This window comes from Corvus kubaryi, unplaced genomic scaffold (genome assembly GCF_017639235.1).
Source record: "Corvus kubaryi isolate FWS band 111438036 unplaced genomic scaffold, C.kubaryi_AGA036_p1.0 75, whole genome shotgun sequence".
Classification (NCBI taxonomy): Eukaryota; Metazoa; Chordata; class Aves; order Passeriformes; family Corvidae; genus Corvus; species Corvus kubaryi.
The window spans coordinates 912,074-927,342 of NW_024582062.1; the positions used below are offsets into that span (position 1 = coordinate 912,074).

The 15,269-nt window shown below is 39.0% G+C and overlaps 1 protein-coding gene across 3 annotated transcripts; it reads left to right on the forward strand.

Annotated features, from left to right (window-relative positions):
- Window positions 1-508: 508 nt before the first annotated feature.
- On the forward strand, window positions 509-14,605 carry PDPN (podoplanin). Of its 3 annotated transcripts, none has more exons than XM_042051393.1 (6): window positions 509-857; window positions 11,519-11,604; window positions 12,042-12,135; window positions 12,373-12,408; window positions 12,773-12,874; window positions 13,450-14,605. In XM_042051393.1, the coding sequence occupies exons 1-6, from the start codon at window positions 788-790 to the stop codon at window positions 13,464-13,466; spliced, it is 405 nt and encodes a 134-aa protein (XP_041907327.1). In that variant the 5' UTR covers window positions 509-787; the 3' UTR covers window positions 13,467-14,605. The 3 variants fall into 3 exon arrangements, with proteins under 3 accessions (XP_041907327.1, XP_041907326.1, XP_041907328.1); XM_042051392.1 differs by having other exon boundaries at window positions 511-857; window positions 12,773-12,884; XM_042051394.1 differs by having other exon boundaries at window positions 513-857; window positions 12,773-12,878.
- Window positions 14,606-15,269: the final 664 nt, after the last annotated feature.

Genomic DNA, 15,269 nt, shown 5'->3' on the forward strand with positions numbered 1-15,269 from the left:
CATCATAGGGGCTGCACTCCTAATATTGCACTTGAAAAGGAAAAATCCTCTCTCTGAAGGGTGGTATCAGCTCTCCAAGGCCAGTGAGCCTGTAGGCAGAGAGAAGCAGTTGAGCACAGCCAGGATGTCACTTGAGGACACAAGCTGAGAGACACAGGAAAATTCAGACAGTATTTACTGAAGAATTAAATAGCCTGTCCTTAGAACTATTTCAGTATCCCTAAATGCACATTCAGTACCATACTTGCTTAGGTAAAAATGGGGGCTCACTTTGAAATAAAAAAGCCTTCAGTTCACTGCTGGAAATAACAAGAAAACTGTCCTTAGTGTTGTTTCTTAACGATTTTTTAAAGGCAGTTTGCAGAAGGGAGGGAACAACTCGCTTTGCCTAAATTCCTTTTCCCCCTTTGCTAAATAAAAGTCTTCTGAAAGCTACAACAGCTCCTGTAACTTTAAACCTGAGCTGAGATCATAATTTTGGTCCTGACCAAACAGCGTGGGGAGGGCGGGCCTGGCTGCTCGTTGAGGACCACCTTAGGCTGCTCCCACCCCTTGGCTAAAGAAAATAATTCTGACTCCACTCAGTTTTCTTTAACTGTTCAGTTATCATCTGAGAAAACTTTGCTCTTTTCACTAGAGCAGCTAAAGGAATATTTGGAATACCAAAGTATTTTTTGCAGTGATTTCTTTTTATCATCTCAATTCTCCACTACCTCTAAAAAAATTAATCAGAATTTGGATCCGTCTGGTTTCAGGATTGGAAAGTGACTCTGTAAGCAGATCAAAGATGTTTGTTAAAGTTCCATTCTTCATCTTCGTCCTCGGGAGCGTGTCTTTTGTAGCACTTGCTCAAGAAGGTAAGGAGAAAGTTTGGTTACAATTATTTCCAGTCATTTCCTGTAATTTAACAGTTTCTGTGCTCTCTCATAGGCTACATAGCTACTCTGTCCTGTTTGTAAAACTTCTTTTGAAATTCTTAAGCTGCAACTGGGCATCTACTACAGCTGTGATCTGGAAAGAAACACAGTAAAAGTTTTCGATGGGCTGAGTTAGACTGTATTAGGAAAGAATTTTCTGTGTGTCTGTAAGGGAGGGAGAGGGATATGGGCAGGCAGGGAAGGCACTCCCTCCACAGCCCTTGGAAATGGCTTCAGTCTCACTGGAACACACACAGCGGACTCTGCAAGCAATAATTTAGTTTAACTGACACTTAGGGGTATAACTCTATGAAAGTAACTTGTAAATCTTTTCAGTCAGGAGTTTAACTTCTGTGCTTAGAGGCATTACAGACGCTCCCAATTTGAGCCTTATGCCAGGCTTTGCTAAGCCTAACTTAGCCATAAGCAATATAGACAATGAGGGAAACTAAACCAGGGGCAATTATTGCCAAAGACAGATTTGAGAAGTGTTATGTACCAAAAAGTTTAATCTGGAAAGTTATTTATTTTTAATTTTATAAGAAAGATCCAATATACACTTTTAGGTAAAATAGAAGTTTAAGTCCTTTTACAGCTAAAGGAGGAGAGTCTGATTTGTTAACAGTAAATCAGAATTACCCTGGCCATTACTTGATTCCAGGAATGCCACTTTGAAACTCAGTCTTTCTGAGCAGTATTTGACTCATGGTGAATGAATTGGCCATGAGGCAATGTGGTTTACAGCTGCCATTGCCATGGAATGTGTTCCAAGTAGCAGCGTAGCAGTTTCAAGTACCAGTGCTCTGAATACAGTGACTTAAAACTCAGCCCACTGGTCTTCCAAAGCATAGATCTACTCATCAGGCTTAGATATGGGGACCCAAACAAAAAAAAACCTACCTGATTTTGGCCTGATAACAATCAGTATCATCCTGCTGGAAAGAATGCAGCTATGTGGATATACACTATGCGTGGACATTGACTTGAAACTTCTAACAGTGTTCTGTATGTCAGAATATGAGGCTGAAAGTTTGGAGTTATGCTTCAAAATTTCACAGAAAAACTAAAATCAACAGATACTAGGCAAATCACAAAAGTTGTTTTCTAGGCTCACCCAGCCACCTTATCCTTAAAAAGCATCAATATTAAATGTACCAAAGTTTAAAGACATCAGAAATGAGGCAAAACCATCATTATTTTATAGAATTACCTTAAGCAATCTAAGATACCAGAATTACAGGTAGAAAGACTTCATCTTCAGGCTTTTGGGGAGTTCTTAAGTGTATATGCTCTCAACTCTGAGAGGAGTCCAGCAATGATCAGGCTGAAACCCTACTAGCCATAAAAAATAGATTTCCTGCTTGCAAAATCCTACCTCTGCTTTCTTACCTGTACAGTTTGCACTGAACTCCAGAGCTGCATCAAGAATGTGGTTTACAATATTAAGGCTTTCTGTGTCTGTTTAGGGTTTATGACTTTTTCTTCACATGGAGCCAGTCATTTAGGACAACTTCCAAAGGATACATCAGGAAAACGGACTCCAGTTATAAAATAAGTCAGTCTGGAGTATTTAGTGTGTATCGCTGCTGTTTACTGATAACCATCAGCAATGACAAGTTAAAACAGACATGAAATGACAATGCCACCTTCAGCAATCTCTGCTGGCTGACAGGGAGATGGGAGAAGGCTTGACTTGTACAGCACTTGGTGGAGTGGGTTTATCCAGATACCCAAACCTCTGGGGAGCACAGTGTGGCCTGAAGGTTTTAGAGGAAAAAGGTCTCCTTCTGATACCTCTTAACCTGGAAAAGTCCATAAAGAAACCTGCAGCTTCCCTTTTCTTATGGTTGGGCACTCCAGTTTATGAATTGAGACCAAATCAAGAAAAGCAGCTTTGTTTCCATCAGGAAGCATACTTCCAATTTTTGAAAGGATTATTATTATTATTACTACTACTATTATTATTATTATTGGTTTTATTTTTATTTTTGTATGATTAGCAGATACATTTTTGCCCTGCTGATCTTGTTCAGCATGTCAAAACCTAGGCAAATCTTCACACACAGAATCAGACCAAAAGAGTTGAGATGGAAGTTGGCCTGAACAAGCATACAAACCAGTGCTTTGGAGAGGCAATGCATTTCTTGATTCCAAACCTTTCCCATGGTGCTGTATCATTGAACGGAAGGAGATTACTCTGTTGGCTGTCACATAACATGAACAAAAATTAACATGATTGTTTAACAAGATACCACATGCCACTTGAGCTGTATCAACTGTCCATGTGCCTGATCTTACCTAGAGGCAAATATTAGATTATATCTCCTTATGCAAGTCAGGTTTATACTAGGTCACATTACATTCGGTTTGGACTGAAAGTAAAAAAACGGACAGGATAATTCAGATAAAAAGTGTCTATATGTTAAGAAAGGAAGTTGACGTTTACAGTCAGCTATGAAAGAAAAAAGTTTTCTGTTTTTCAAAACCATAATAAAGAGAATTGACAAAATCACGAGAAAAGATTGTTTCAAAAGAGTCCTGATTTACCCAAACTCTGTCACTATTTCAGTGGCAAAACTAAACAATAAAATCAGACAACTCTAAAGTCTTTTGAAAATCAGATTCTGTAACTGCTGGTTGTAAAAAAAATCTACAAGCAGATGGAACAGTCACATTTGACTCAAAAGGGAACCAGTTTTCTACTAAATAAACACCACACAACCTTTCATCCTGCATGAAGAATGATGAGTACTCTTACACATGTCCCATATATGCCTCTTCATGGTATGAATATAACTCTACATGTCCAATACCCAAAACAATTATCACAGAAAGGAGAAAATCATCTTGCTGAATCTCAGTTAGTAGGTCTGCAAGTTAGTGTAACTGTGTTTTGCAGTGTCTTTGCAGAAGACCAGCAGAGAACAAATAAAATTCACTTTCTTCTTGGCTGGGCAAGCAGAGAGGTTTGCACACCTGTATCCCAACAGTTAGTTTTTGAATCTGTAACTTCATAAACAAAGAAAATAGTGATATTTAAGGGCTTACAAGAGGACCTTTCATTAACTCAGGCTGCACACTAAAACTGGAAACAGAGAGGCCAGATTCTCAGCTCCTGCAATTCATCAGTTTCCACTCAATTCATGCATTTACCTCAGATTGCGGACTTGTAAATCATCTGAAAAAAAAAAGCAACAACAACAAAAAAAAGAAAGCAGCAAAGAACCTGGAGAGCATTTTGGTAGATAATGAGGCAGTGCAGGAAGGTTTTCAGGCTGTGAGGCTCTGACAGGACCGTGTGGTGTTTCTCCATGTGTCACTTGAGGTGAGTCACACGTGGACCACAGAAATGCCCGCTGCTGCTGCTGGGCCGGCTTGGGCACATGGGCTGGCTCAGTGGCACGTTTATTTTGTTGGTTTGTTTGCTTTTTGTCTGGATGTGGTCAGGGACTACAGGATGGAACCCAAACGCTGCCAGATCCTACCACTCGCAGCCTCCCAGATCTTCTCAAAGGGCCTCTCTGATTTGTGTGTGCACAGCCCATCCCCTCCATGGGGATTAATCCCACAGCAAAGCTCAGAGCTCTGCAGTGTACAATTTTTTTAAACAGCATTTCAGAAAAAGATGTGGGGTTAGGAGTATAGGTATGCTAGGATGTGCTAAAGAGAAACAAATGAGGAAAAATAAGGGACAAATGTACTATTGATTTCCAACTCTCCATCTCAGAAGCTTGTCCAAAAACTCTCAAAGGACATAGAAGCTGATGCTGAGCACATTCTCATGTTGCTTTATGACTTCCTAATGTTTTTTCCATCCTTGTAGTTGTTGATTACAAACACTACAACATCCAGTACAAACTGCATCAGAATAATCCTTTGTGAAGGCGCAATTCAGCTGTGACACCATCACCATTTCCAGGCATGTACTCTGTTAGGAGAGCTTGAGACACTACTAAATCTGTAATGGGGACACACTTAACTCCAAACCCATATTTCAATGGTTTTATGACTATGAAGCCCATCCAAACATTAGCTAGCCTATTGTCAGTGGAATATAAAAGTCAGACTAAACACATTTGAAGGGAACTTGCCTGCTGCATGGCAACATAAAGTAGGCAGCCAAAAATCACTGTGTGAACAGAATTAACACCTAAGAATTTCCAGCTCAGTGTCTGGCATGAGTATTTCAAACAAATGAGTTGAGGAACCTGCAAAGGGTTCTGCTGGCAGATACAAAGGGTTAGTAATCTACAGCAAGGCAACTGTGAAAGGGCACATGGCTGTAGTCTCAGAGTTCAGGGAAGGAAGTCATTTAGAGAAAAGATTAGTTTATTACTGTATTAGAGGTTGTTTCTTAATTCCTTTCGGTTGCATTTACCTATCCCAGTACTTGTATGCAGATGTCTGCTTTCTACTGCACATCTGTCCAATTTACTGATCCCTTACACTAAGTTTTGTACTTTTCTCCTTGTCTTGGCTGCAACTCTCCTTCCTAGTCAGCCATGCAGTGAAAGATGGTTCTGTGATTCTGCCACTTACAGCAAGATACAAGAGACATTTACACCTTGATCACAAGTCCAACCTTTTTCTTCCAGCCCTCACTGCTCAGAGGAAACAATTAGACTGTTAGTAAAACTGCAAACAGGGAAACAGGGTCACGGGGCAGCAAATCTCAGTTAAAAAGTCATTTTATCCCACATGCATGGGATAGCAAGTCTGGGGTAAGTGTACTTAGTAGACAAGAAAGCAGAGGTTGACACAGCAACATTATTAAAAGCATACATTCGGAATACTCATCTCTAGTTCTGCAAGGAATATTTTAAAGGAATATCCTGTAATGGAGTTTGTAATTTCCTTCCTAATGCCCACAGCTCTGTGGCTGATTTTACCATGCATAAGACAAAGCTTAGGAAGTTTCCAGCTTTTCCTCTCCTGGCTTTGTTTCGTGACTCTGGCTGGGGGTCATGACACACACCAAGCACTTAAGAGCAGTTGCTGCCCAGTTAAAGTACATTTTCTGTCAGTAGAATATCGTAACGTTCAGAAGACATGTGATTTACTTGAGGAGCAGCCGAGTGGTTCTTTGCCACTTGGCACTGTCGATTTAAACTCTGGCTTTGTTCCTTTGGCTAAGCCAGCCCAGCAATAAAACCCATCTGTAGCAGGGTGTGGTGACTAAAGGAAATGTTTTTGACAAATCAGCAAAGCACTGTCATCACAAGCTACATGGAATACCTGAACAATGTCAGTCATACTCTAAATAAGGCTGAGCTAAATCCTTCCTTGTGCTTCACGACCATTTTCCAACTGGCAGATACTTTCCAAAATTTCTGGTATTCTGTCATCCAGCTTCCTTTGTTGTATAAAGCAAAGCTGTCACTCTTTGTCTAAAGAAACTGCAGAAAGCACTTCAGGATTTAGACAGTACATACTTTCTCCTGAACAACAGTCTAGGCCCTTAAATACACGCCAGGGGATTTTTAATGGCATGACAGATTACTCCAGCTTCCAGAAAGAATTAGCAGAGAAAGAAAATGCCAGTGTTGTGGCCCAAAACGGGCCAAGGGCACAGAGCTCTCTAGATACTGCAGATATGATTTTGCAGGAGCCCGAGGTACAAATGAGAATTTCAGTTCTCATTAACAAACTTCCCTGCTTTTCTAAAGTCTGAAAATTTTAACTGTACAAAGATTCAAATTGCAAAATTCAGACCCCAGAATCCACTGTATTATTTTCTTCAAACCCTTGCATTTTCAAAGTACAAAAAAATTTGTGGACTGGATTTGGCAGTGTTGAAAATTTCACAACAAAAGAGACACCTGTATACTTTTAAAAAAATATCCAAAAGTGTAAAAATAATGGAAAACTATTTTCCGACAAAATTAAGCTAATGTTGTAGGTTTTGGACATGACTCTGGAATACACTTTAATTGAGGGTGAAGCCAAAAAACAGACAAAATTGCTTCTGAAATTTACAGAGCTGCTGTATTTAAAAGGAAGATCCCTTGCAAACCACACATTTTTGTTAAACCTCCACCACCATGAATAGAAGTTTTCACTGAACTACAACCGAACTAATTCCAATAATGAGATACTGACTAAGGCTAAGTTTGCTCACAATCAAATTAAGGTCTCTGAGTGAAGAATACTTCCTCAGAAAGGGAATTCCTGTATCAGGACATAAATGCTGAATAAAATGCAGTCAAAACAGGATGGCCAACACACACATCCATACACAATCCTTCAAACAACACCACTTGGTCTGTAACAATTCCGGAAGCAGATACTGAAAACCATCAGTCAGCTCCAGATGTTTGCTCAGTTACATCTCCAACAGAAAAGTGATATGTCCCAAGTGACCCATCCTGCTAAACTCTCTGCTAGCTAATATATTTAGCTGTTATAAATAACTGAAGCTGGTTTTCTTTTTTTTTTTTTCTTTTTTCTTTTTTTTTTCCCCAAGTAGAAGCAGAGGGCAATGAGCAAAGGATTATTGCAGTTCTTGCTAGAGGGAATCCTGTAAGGTTTGCCATTTTTATCTCCTGGTCTCTTATCAGAAATGGAAACATTCTATTTTGCAGGCTTCCTATTTCAAGGACTAAGCTAAAATACAGGCTTACAACTCCCTTTACCCACTAGTGTTTGGGTTTATTCAGGTTTATGCGAGGAAAGAAACAACATCCTACAACATTTTTCATCTTCAGAAGTATCTTTGTTGGTTTTGGAGATACCTGAAAGAAATGCTAATGAACAACAGTTTTACAACTCCCTCTCCTTTCCAACACAACCACTGTGCTTTGAAAGCAGCCCTAAGAGGTTTCTCTAGTAAACTGTCACTCTGTGCATGGAAGTAGTGAGCTCAGCTTCCCCTAAGGGGGTCATGGGATGCTTAAGCATGGGAGGTTTTCAAAGTGGTATTAAACTTTTAAAGACATCGAATTTTGTCCTGGTGTGAGAAGCTGCAGCCTGAGAGCAGCTGGGACTTTGAACTGAAAGGCTCCCAGCTGGAACGTTGGCAGGACGGGATGCAATGATTAATTCACATCTGCAGCAACGTATAGCTGCAAACAGAGGAAGCTCCTTGGAGACAGCCCCAGCACAGTGAGGCAATGTTTTTATTTACAGCCTCCTCTAAGATAAGATTAAGAACACATGCAGAAGCACCACTTAACCCTGACTTTTGCTACATTTGGCCCACATCAGATGAAACCAAGAAATGACACAAGCACACACCCCTTAAATCCCATTTATATTCCCTTTGATGTCAGTCGTGCAGAGCCTTGTACTGGGTACAGCGAAAGAAGCTTAAAGTCCAATAATGTCTCCCAATTTAATTTCAATATTTAACTTCATTATGACTTTCTCTGATGAAGAGCTGTCTAATATCCAGTATTCCTTCCTACAAATGTGAAACACTGATAATAAATTGCCTCCCAGTCTTTCTCTGGGTAATAATTTGGTAGTGTCTGTTTAACTGCCACCCAGCCACCTCCACTGTCTGTCCAAAGTGAACCTGGAAACAGAGTCCAGGGAGTATTCTGCATCAGATACAGAACCTCAGCTTGAACAGGGCTCGGGCAAGACCTTCAGACTGACAGAAATCAGGTCAGTCTGAGCTTTGGGCAGTTCATAGGGGAGCCTATGTATTCCAGTTTCCCTTTGCAGTTAAGAAAAGGCAGTGCTACCAAGGATGACCCAAATCTCAGGTGTGCTGAATTATCTTCTAGAGGTATTTATTTTTCCCTACAGACTATAAAAGAAGATAAGAGCAAGCAGACACTTTATTTAGGTGCCTTTATTAAGAACCTAAAATTAGGCAAGATTAATCTGGGCCACCTCCTTTTGTCAAGCACGGTACTGTGAGGGCAAAGGCACTGAAATAGGTTTTCTACATGCCACTCCTGGCTAAGGATCTGCAACAAGTATCACACACAGAAGAATATTTATTTTATTTTTCTTTGTGACATTCACTAATTCTTTACACCTTTGCTGTGTGACACACTTTCCTTTCCTGCCTTCACTATCAGGCAACTTTTCAGGGCTAAAAGCCACTGCCATGCCAGGAGTATAAGCAGCTTCTCCCAATAAGCTGCTTGTTGTTAACATACAAAATTTATTTCACCTTCTACTGGTGGATTTTCCTCTAGTAATTGGTTTTCTCCATCTGTGTTTATTTTCAACTAGTGAATAAGGGATGTTTCTTCGGTTCTGACTGGGATTACAAGGTAAACTGATTCATACACATTTGTGCTGCTGAGTTTTATTGCTATTTCTTTGTTCACCCTTAACATTTACATAGCCATGATTGTACACCACAATATTGTATTTTTAAGATATTATTTTATAAGCAAAAAAAAGGATTATAAAGTAGTGCTATATCTTAAATCACACTAACATTTAGAAAGTGTCTAAATATACAACAAAAAGTCAGCCCCTTTATGCTACTTCAACAATACCTGGAGTATTTCAATCAAAAATGACCAAACCATTACTTTTACCATCTAACTTGGAACTCTGATTTACCCTGTTCTAGTCTTTCCATGGATTATAAGGTGATTTCTGGGAGACTGACTGGCTTAATTAGTCACTATATTTGGCCTCGTGTTGGCATAACATGAATATAGTTTCTTCATCTGCTACTGCCTAAAGTACTACGAGTAGATCATTTTGGCTCCTAAATAGAAACTGTATCTGTATTCAGGCTTAGAAGGATACAGAAATACAAAATTCTATTTACTTCAGTAAACATGGAATTAGAAATCTAAGTTTAGTTCAGTGTTTGGTCTCTTGGCAAAGGGACAAAGCTCTCAGTCTTACATTGGTGGGGATGGATAAAAATTTTCTATTTTGGTTCAGAAAACAGTTTTGGGAACAAAGGAAAAATATTTGCAAGTTTCCAGTAGAATTCAAATGAGAGTTTAGAGCAAAACCAGATTTTTTTTCCTCAATGCCAAATCATTCATCTTCTGTATGAAAGATTTCCTTTAAGCTGCCAGTACATATTTTTACCAATTTTAAAATTAAATATTGGCATTTTCATTTTAAATAACATTTTTGCATTAAAAGGAGCAGGTAAAAATGAACAAAAGTTAAATGGAACTCCTGACTAAAGAAAAACAATTTCCAAATGATATCTGCACAGCTGATCTAAAGAGATTCTATCCTTTTTTTTCATTTTTGACTGATATCAAGCAAAATGCCCATCCTTTCTGATTTCAGTCACAGAACAAAAGCTGTTTACTTGTCTCTATATCATATATAAAACAAGTGGGGTGCATTTAGAAGCAGTAAAGTTTTTCATAAAAAGTATTTGGAACCAAACTAACAATTTAGAAATTGCCTAACTTCATATGCAGAGGAGATGAGAATGTTTTTAGGTCACTAAATAAAAAGTGTAATTAGTAGAAACAGTGTTACAATTTAATAAAACAAAGAGGTTGTGAATATTTCTCATACATAAGATATTCAAATGGTACAGTAATTTTCATTTTTTAAAAGAACTCCTGCAAATAGCTTTGACAAATAGAAGTTACATGCAAAACTTGAATCCAGGAAAGATTTTTTCAGAAGTTTTTAGTGCTTTTTTTGCCTTAAGTACTTGCTCAGAACAACACCTACTATCAGCTCTTTGCTTCAGTTTCAGCACTAGTCTCTGGAATTAGCGGAACCTTTATGCCCCAGGCAGCAGCAGGACAAGCAGCCTCACCTGGCTTTGTAATCACCAGGAATTACAAACTCCCAGGAGATCTCACACCACATTAACATCACACTCTGCCTGTCACAGGTTTATGAATCAGTAAGAAATTGAATTAAATAATACTTACGTTTTCAGCACATTCTTGGTACTGCCAGTTATCTCCACACAGCCATATATCTCCTGTTCTGCCTTGTTCCAGCTCATTTCCCTACTGAGGAATTCTTGCTGTATTTGTAAATTAACAGCACTGTGTGGGCAAAAATCTAAAGATCCACTTTATCAAAGAGCACAGATGAACTAGGAGTCTAGAATTAAAGAAAAAAAAAAAAAAGCCTTACATTGTTATCTAAAAATTCAAATGATGGCAACTAAGGTTTGCAACTTTAGGAAAGCCTCAGGACTACTTTGTGTAGGAATATTTCCAAACTATAGCTGCACCCATAAGCATTGGTGGCAGCTCTAAAAATAAAGGTTGCAGCTGGGGCTGAGCTGAAAGATGTGAGAAAGCTTTTATTATTTTAGAAAATGGAAGATGCTTGAAGTAATCTATCCCAATACTTAAGCTAATGTTTAGCTTGAAATCTGGAATAATCACATCCACTTTGGGGAATCTTTTCTTAATAAAAAAGGAAATAATTTCTTGGACAAAATGTTAATAACCAGTATGTTTCAAGGTTGTGCCAGAGTTAAGTGATGGGTATTTAAGCTTTTTGTCCTACTGCTTTGGACAAGAGTATAACAAAATTCAGACTTATTAAAAAAAAATGTCCCATTCCCAGGTGGGCAGGGACAGAGAGAGAGAACACTACACAGAGGTCATGTTTAACAAAGTTTATTTGTCAGAGGAGCCAGAACATGTGACTACCAAGTAAAATCCTGACTCATTTTCTAAAATTTTATTTAGCAAGCTCAGTTCTAGAAGGAGAAGAAAGTGCAACAATTGATTTCAGAGACAGAAATGACACAGAATTTGAAGAATTTCCAACAGTGGTGAGTATATATGCTAAATAAAAGATCCTTTATGCTACCTGCTTATTCCCTGCCACCTCCCACCTCTTCCAATTCAGTATCTCCCAAGCAGTTTCACTGAAACTAAACTCACAAACTACTTTTAAAAAACCAATGAAAAAAGGCAGGTCTGCAAAATTCTGCGGCCTCCTACACCTTTTGCAGTCCTACCAAGAGATCTGATGTAGAAAGCCTCTAGCTGGGAAGACAAATCAGCTTATCTTGGTTTGTTTTGGTTGCTGTACACATGTCAAACTTGAGCAGTGACAGCTAAAAAAGCATCCACACCTGACAGACTAAGAAATTTAAATGCTACTTTATACATGAAGACTGAATGTACTCAGGTTTTCTTTTCCCTCTTTTCCCCCCACTTCTTGTAACTGCCCACAAGACTACACAATGTAACAAATCTCTTGCAGATTGGACACCTGAAGACCACGGAAAGTGCCTTTGTCCTGGAGGGGGAAAGTGAAAATTCTACTGCTTATGAAGTTAACACAGAAAGTGTCGATGGTAAAAAACCCTTTCATTTCTGTTTTCATATATCAAAGTTCTACTGCCATCTACTAAACAATATCTGGAAATCTCAAATACTCTCTCAAACTTCATTTGCTCACTTCCTATCAAAAGAACAACTTCAAACCATTGTGACAGAGTCAATAAAAGTTTTCCTTGGATATAGCCTTACAAATTGGAATGTAACACTGTTACAAAGCAGAGCGAGTAATTATTGTCTCTCTGGCTTTACAGGTGAACGGAGTGGGGAACCAGAGAAAACTGATGAAGGTATTAAACAGAAGATTTGCTTATCATGACAAGGGGGAACATAACTGCCAGGCAACTCCCCTTCCAGCAGCCCTTCCTGTACCCATGCCATTAAGTAAAAGTTCAGGAGGAGGCACAGCCTGCTCCCTGAACTGCCTTCCCTGGTTCACCTGATTGCTGTCTCCATACCAACATCCATACGGAGCCCTTCAGCCAAAGGCATGTTTGCAGGCTGCTGAACATCCAAACCTACTTCAGAATTCACAAGATAGTAAGAAATTTCCCCAAGGAGTGGGATGCAGCAGAACAGCATCAGGTCTATCAGTAGCCTCTTATCAATGGTCTCCATGAGATACATGCTAACATTCCAAATTTCTTCTTTCAGGTGGTCTGGGAACAACTGCACTGGTTGGAATAATTATTGGAATCATTGTTGCAGTTGGAATCCTTGCAGGAATAATAATTGCTGTTGCAAGGAAGATGTCAGGCAGGTACTCGTAAGTAAACTGCTCATCAGGGTTTTTTGACAAGCATCTTCTTCTGAGCAGGGTCACAGGAATCGCTTGGGAAATTTCTAAGGTTCCTATTTTGATAAAACAAGCTATTTTCCTGTTACACAGGGCCTCAGACAGACCCAGCAAGAGCTGCCTGTGTGGTGTGGGGCCTGCATGCTCTCATGTGCTTCAGAAGAATTTCCCAGATAGTGTGCATGTGCTGTTATAATATCAGGTGCTTGGGGCTGGGATTACTCTGGTGCACAGAGGTAAAATTCACTAGGAAGCACTACAGGACTAAGTTCCAGAAGTAGTGGATAACATGTGAACATTGGGAAGTGATCTCTACCGTATTTTTTGGTGCCACGCACTTCTAAACAGATTTTACAAACTCTGAAGGAATAAGAAAGCCCCAGAAAATTGAACAGATACTGTGCACCAGGAGAAACCAAAATAGGTACTAAGAAAAGAAATAAAGAGGTGTTAGGAAAGACAAAGAGAGGGAGGAAAAAAGAACATTACATTTAAGTAATGATGAACAATAGAATATCTACTTTTTGTTTTCCAGGCCCTAAAGACAGTTGAAACAAGCAACCATGCCATTCTATGCCAGAAAATCAAGTGCTTCTTATTTTACACAAACTAAAGACTATTCCTATATTTGTGTGAGAAGATGATCCATGGAAAATATAGTCAAAGAATTTCAGATCTATGGGGATACCACACAACTCTAAGGATCACCCTCACCCCCCCCCCCCCCCCCCTCCCCAGAGTATGGAACATTTCATAGGATTTTTTACTAACCAGAAGTTTACTAGAAGAAAAAGATTTTGCAGTAAGAAAAAACCCTGCAGCAAAGAGATGTACATCTGAAATGTGATTTTGCAGGTATTATATGCTTGGGTTTTAAATGCTACCAAAGACTATTTCACATTACATGATATGTATTCTTTTAAAACAAAAAAACCCCCGTGTTTTTGACTGGTTAAGTGCTTCTGGCATGTTCATCTACCACATGATGTATCAAAACGGAGGAATTAGCTTCAGAGAGAACCAGTTATTTACAAATTAGGAAAATACTGGGTATTCTAAGCTAAAATCTTTCCACTACTGATACAGATTTTCTGCTCTTGATACTTAATGTTATTTTGTGGCAAAATATGGTAGGTCTGGCTGGAACTGACCTACCAAGCGAAAGCTTGCTCGCCTGACTATGGCATCAGGAATTTCCTGCCTTCCATTGTTGTGGAGACACGCAGGAATTGAAATACACATCCTGAATTAAGGGGTGCTTGGAAAATACCCAGTTTTGATGGGTCACTTTAGAGCTGATGTGTAGAAGCTTTTTAATTAGCATACACCATTTTTTTCTTTATGCCTGTCCCATTTTCTAACTGTACAGTAGATTTGTTTGACAACATGTGCAACACCAGGTCAGAATGTGTCACTGAGGTATAATGCATCTTTGGAGCCTGCAGCTTTTCTGGGGCATATTTAGTGCAGCACGACCTGAATGTGCAGAGCTCAGGGCAAAGGCTTTGCACGTCAAGTGGCTGCAGTGCATCAGGTTTCCTAAATTTTATGGCACTTCAGTCATGATAATCAATATGGTCATCATTTGCTAAATGTCAGCTTATCTGTGTTTGCTTTTCTGTTTCTTTCATGTGTGTTGAACTATCATATCGCTACAAGCTTCGGAAATAAAAATCATAATATAAACTGTATTATTTTACAATAATTGTTCTTGGTTTTATTTTTAAAAAAAGTAAAATGTCTTAAACTTTCTTCAATTTTCCTGACTTATTTTGCTCCTTATCAGTGTCTTATCAGTGCAATGTCTACAACCAACTCATTTGACACTGATAAGTGAAACTATAATTGAAAACAAGACATATGAGAGAAAACTAATTCAGAAGTCCTTAGTTAGTTCTGGAGTAGATGCGATGAAATGCTCAGTCTGTGACCAAGGAGTAAGCTTACGCTTTATCTTTGTGTAAATTCATATGAAAGCAGGAAAATTACAGTTTTTTCTTCTTACAGCCAAAGAACATTAATTTCTGTTAGCTCCAATTTAACGATTTCTTGTCTGTACTGAGAACTACCCCATAAGGTGCTCTGATGCCTGCTCAAATGCATGGCATATGGAATTATGAATTATTCACCCGTTGGAGGGAATAGCACAGATGTCACCAGTTTCTTCTGCATCAGCTCAGTCACCGCTAATTTGCAAATACCAAAATGAAGAAACCTTTCTTATGACACCAGTAGTAACAAGCCCCCCATTTGAAAAATGTATAGCAGAGAAACCTTCTGGGCAGTTCTGAGTTTTCCTGGATCAGGGACAGAACAGTTGAACAGGCAGCCTTCTGCTCAAGGACACTGTGCTTT

Coding starts and splice junctions, on each gene's coding strand:
- PDPN (XM_042051393.1), top strand. CDS start 788: ATGTTTGTTAAAGTTCCATTCTTCATCTTCGTCCTCGGGAGCGTGTCT. Junction 12,136..12,372: donor TAACACAGAAAGTGTCGATG/GTAAAAAACCCT, acceptor CTGGCTTTACAG/GTGAACGGAGTGGGGAACCA. Junction 12,409..12,772: donor ACCAGAGAAAACTGATGAAG/GTATTAAACAGA, acceptor TTCTTCTTTCAG/GTGGTCTGGGAACAACTGCA.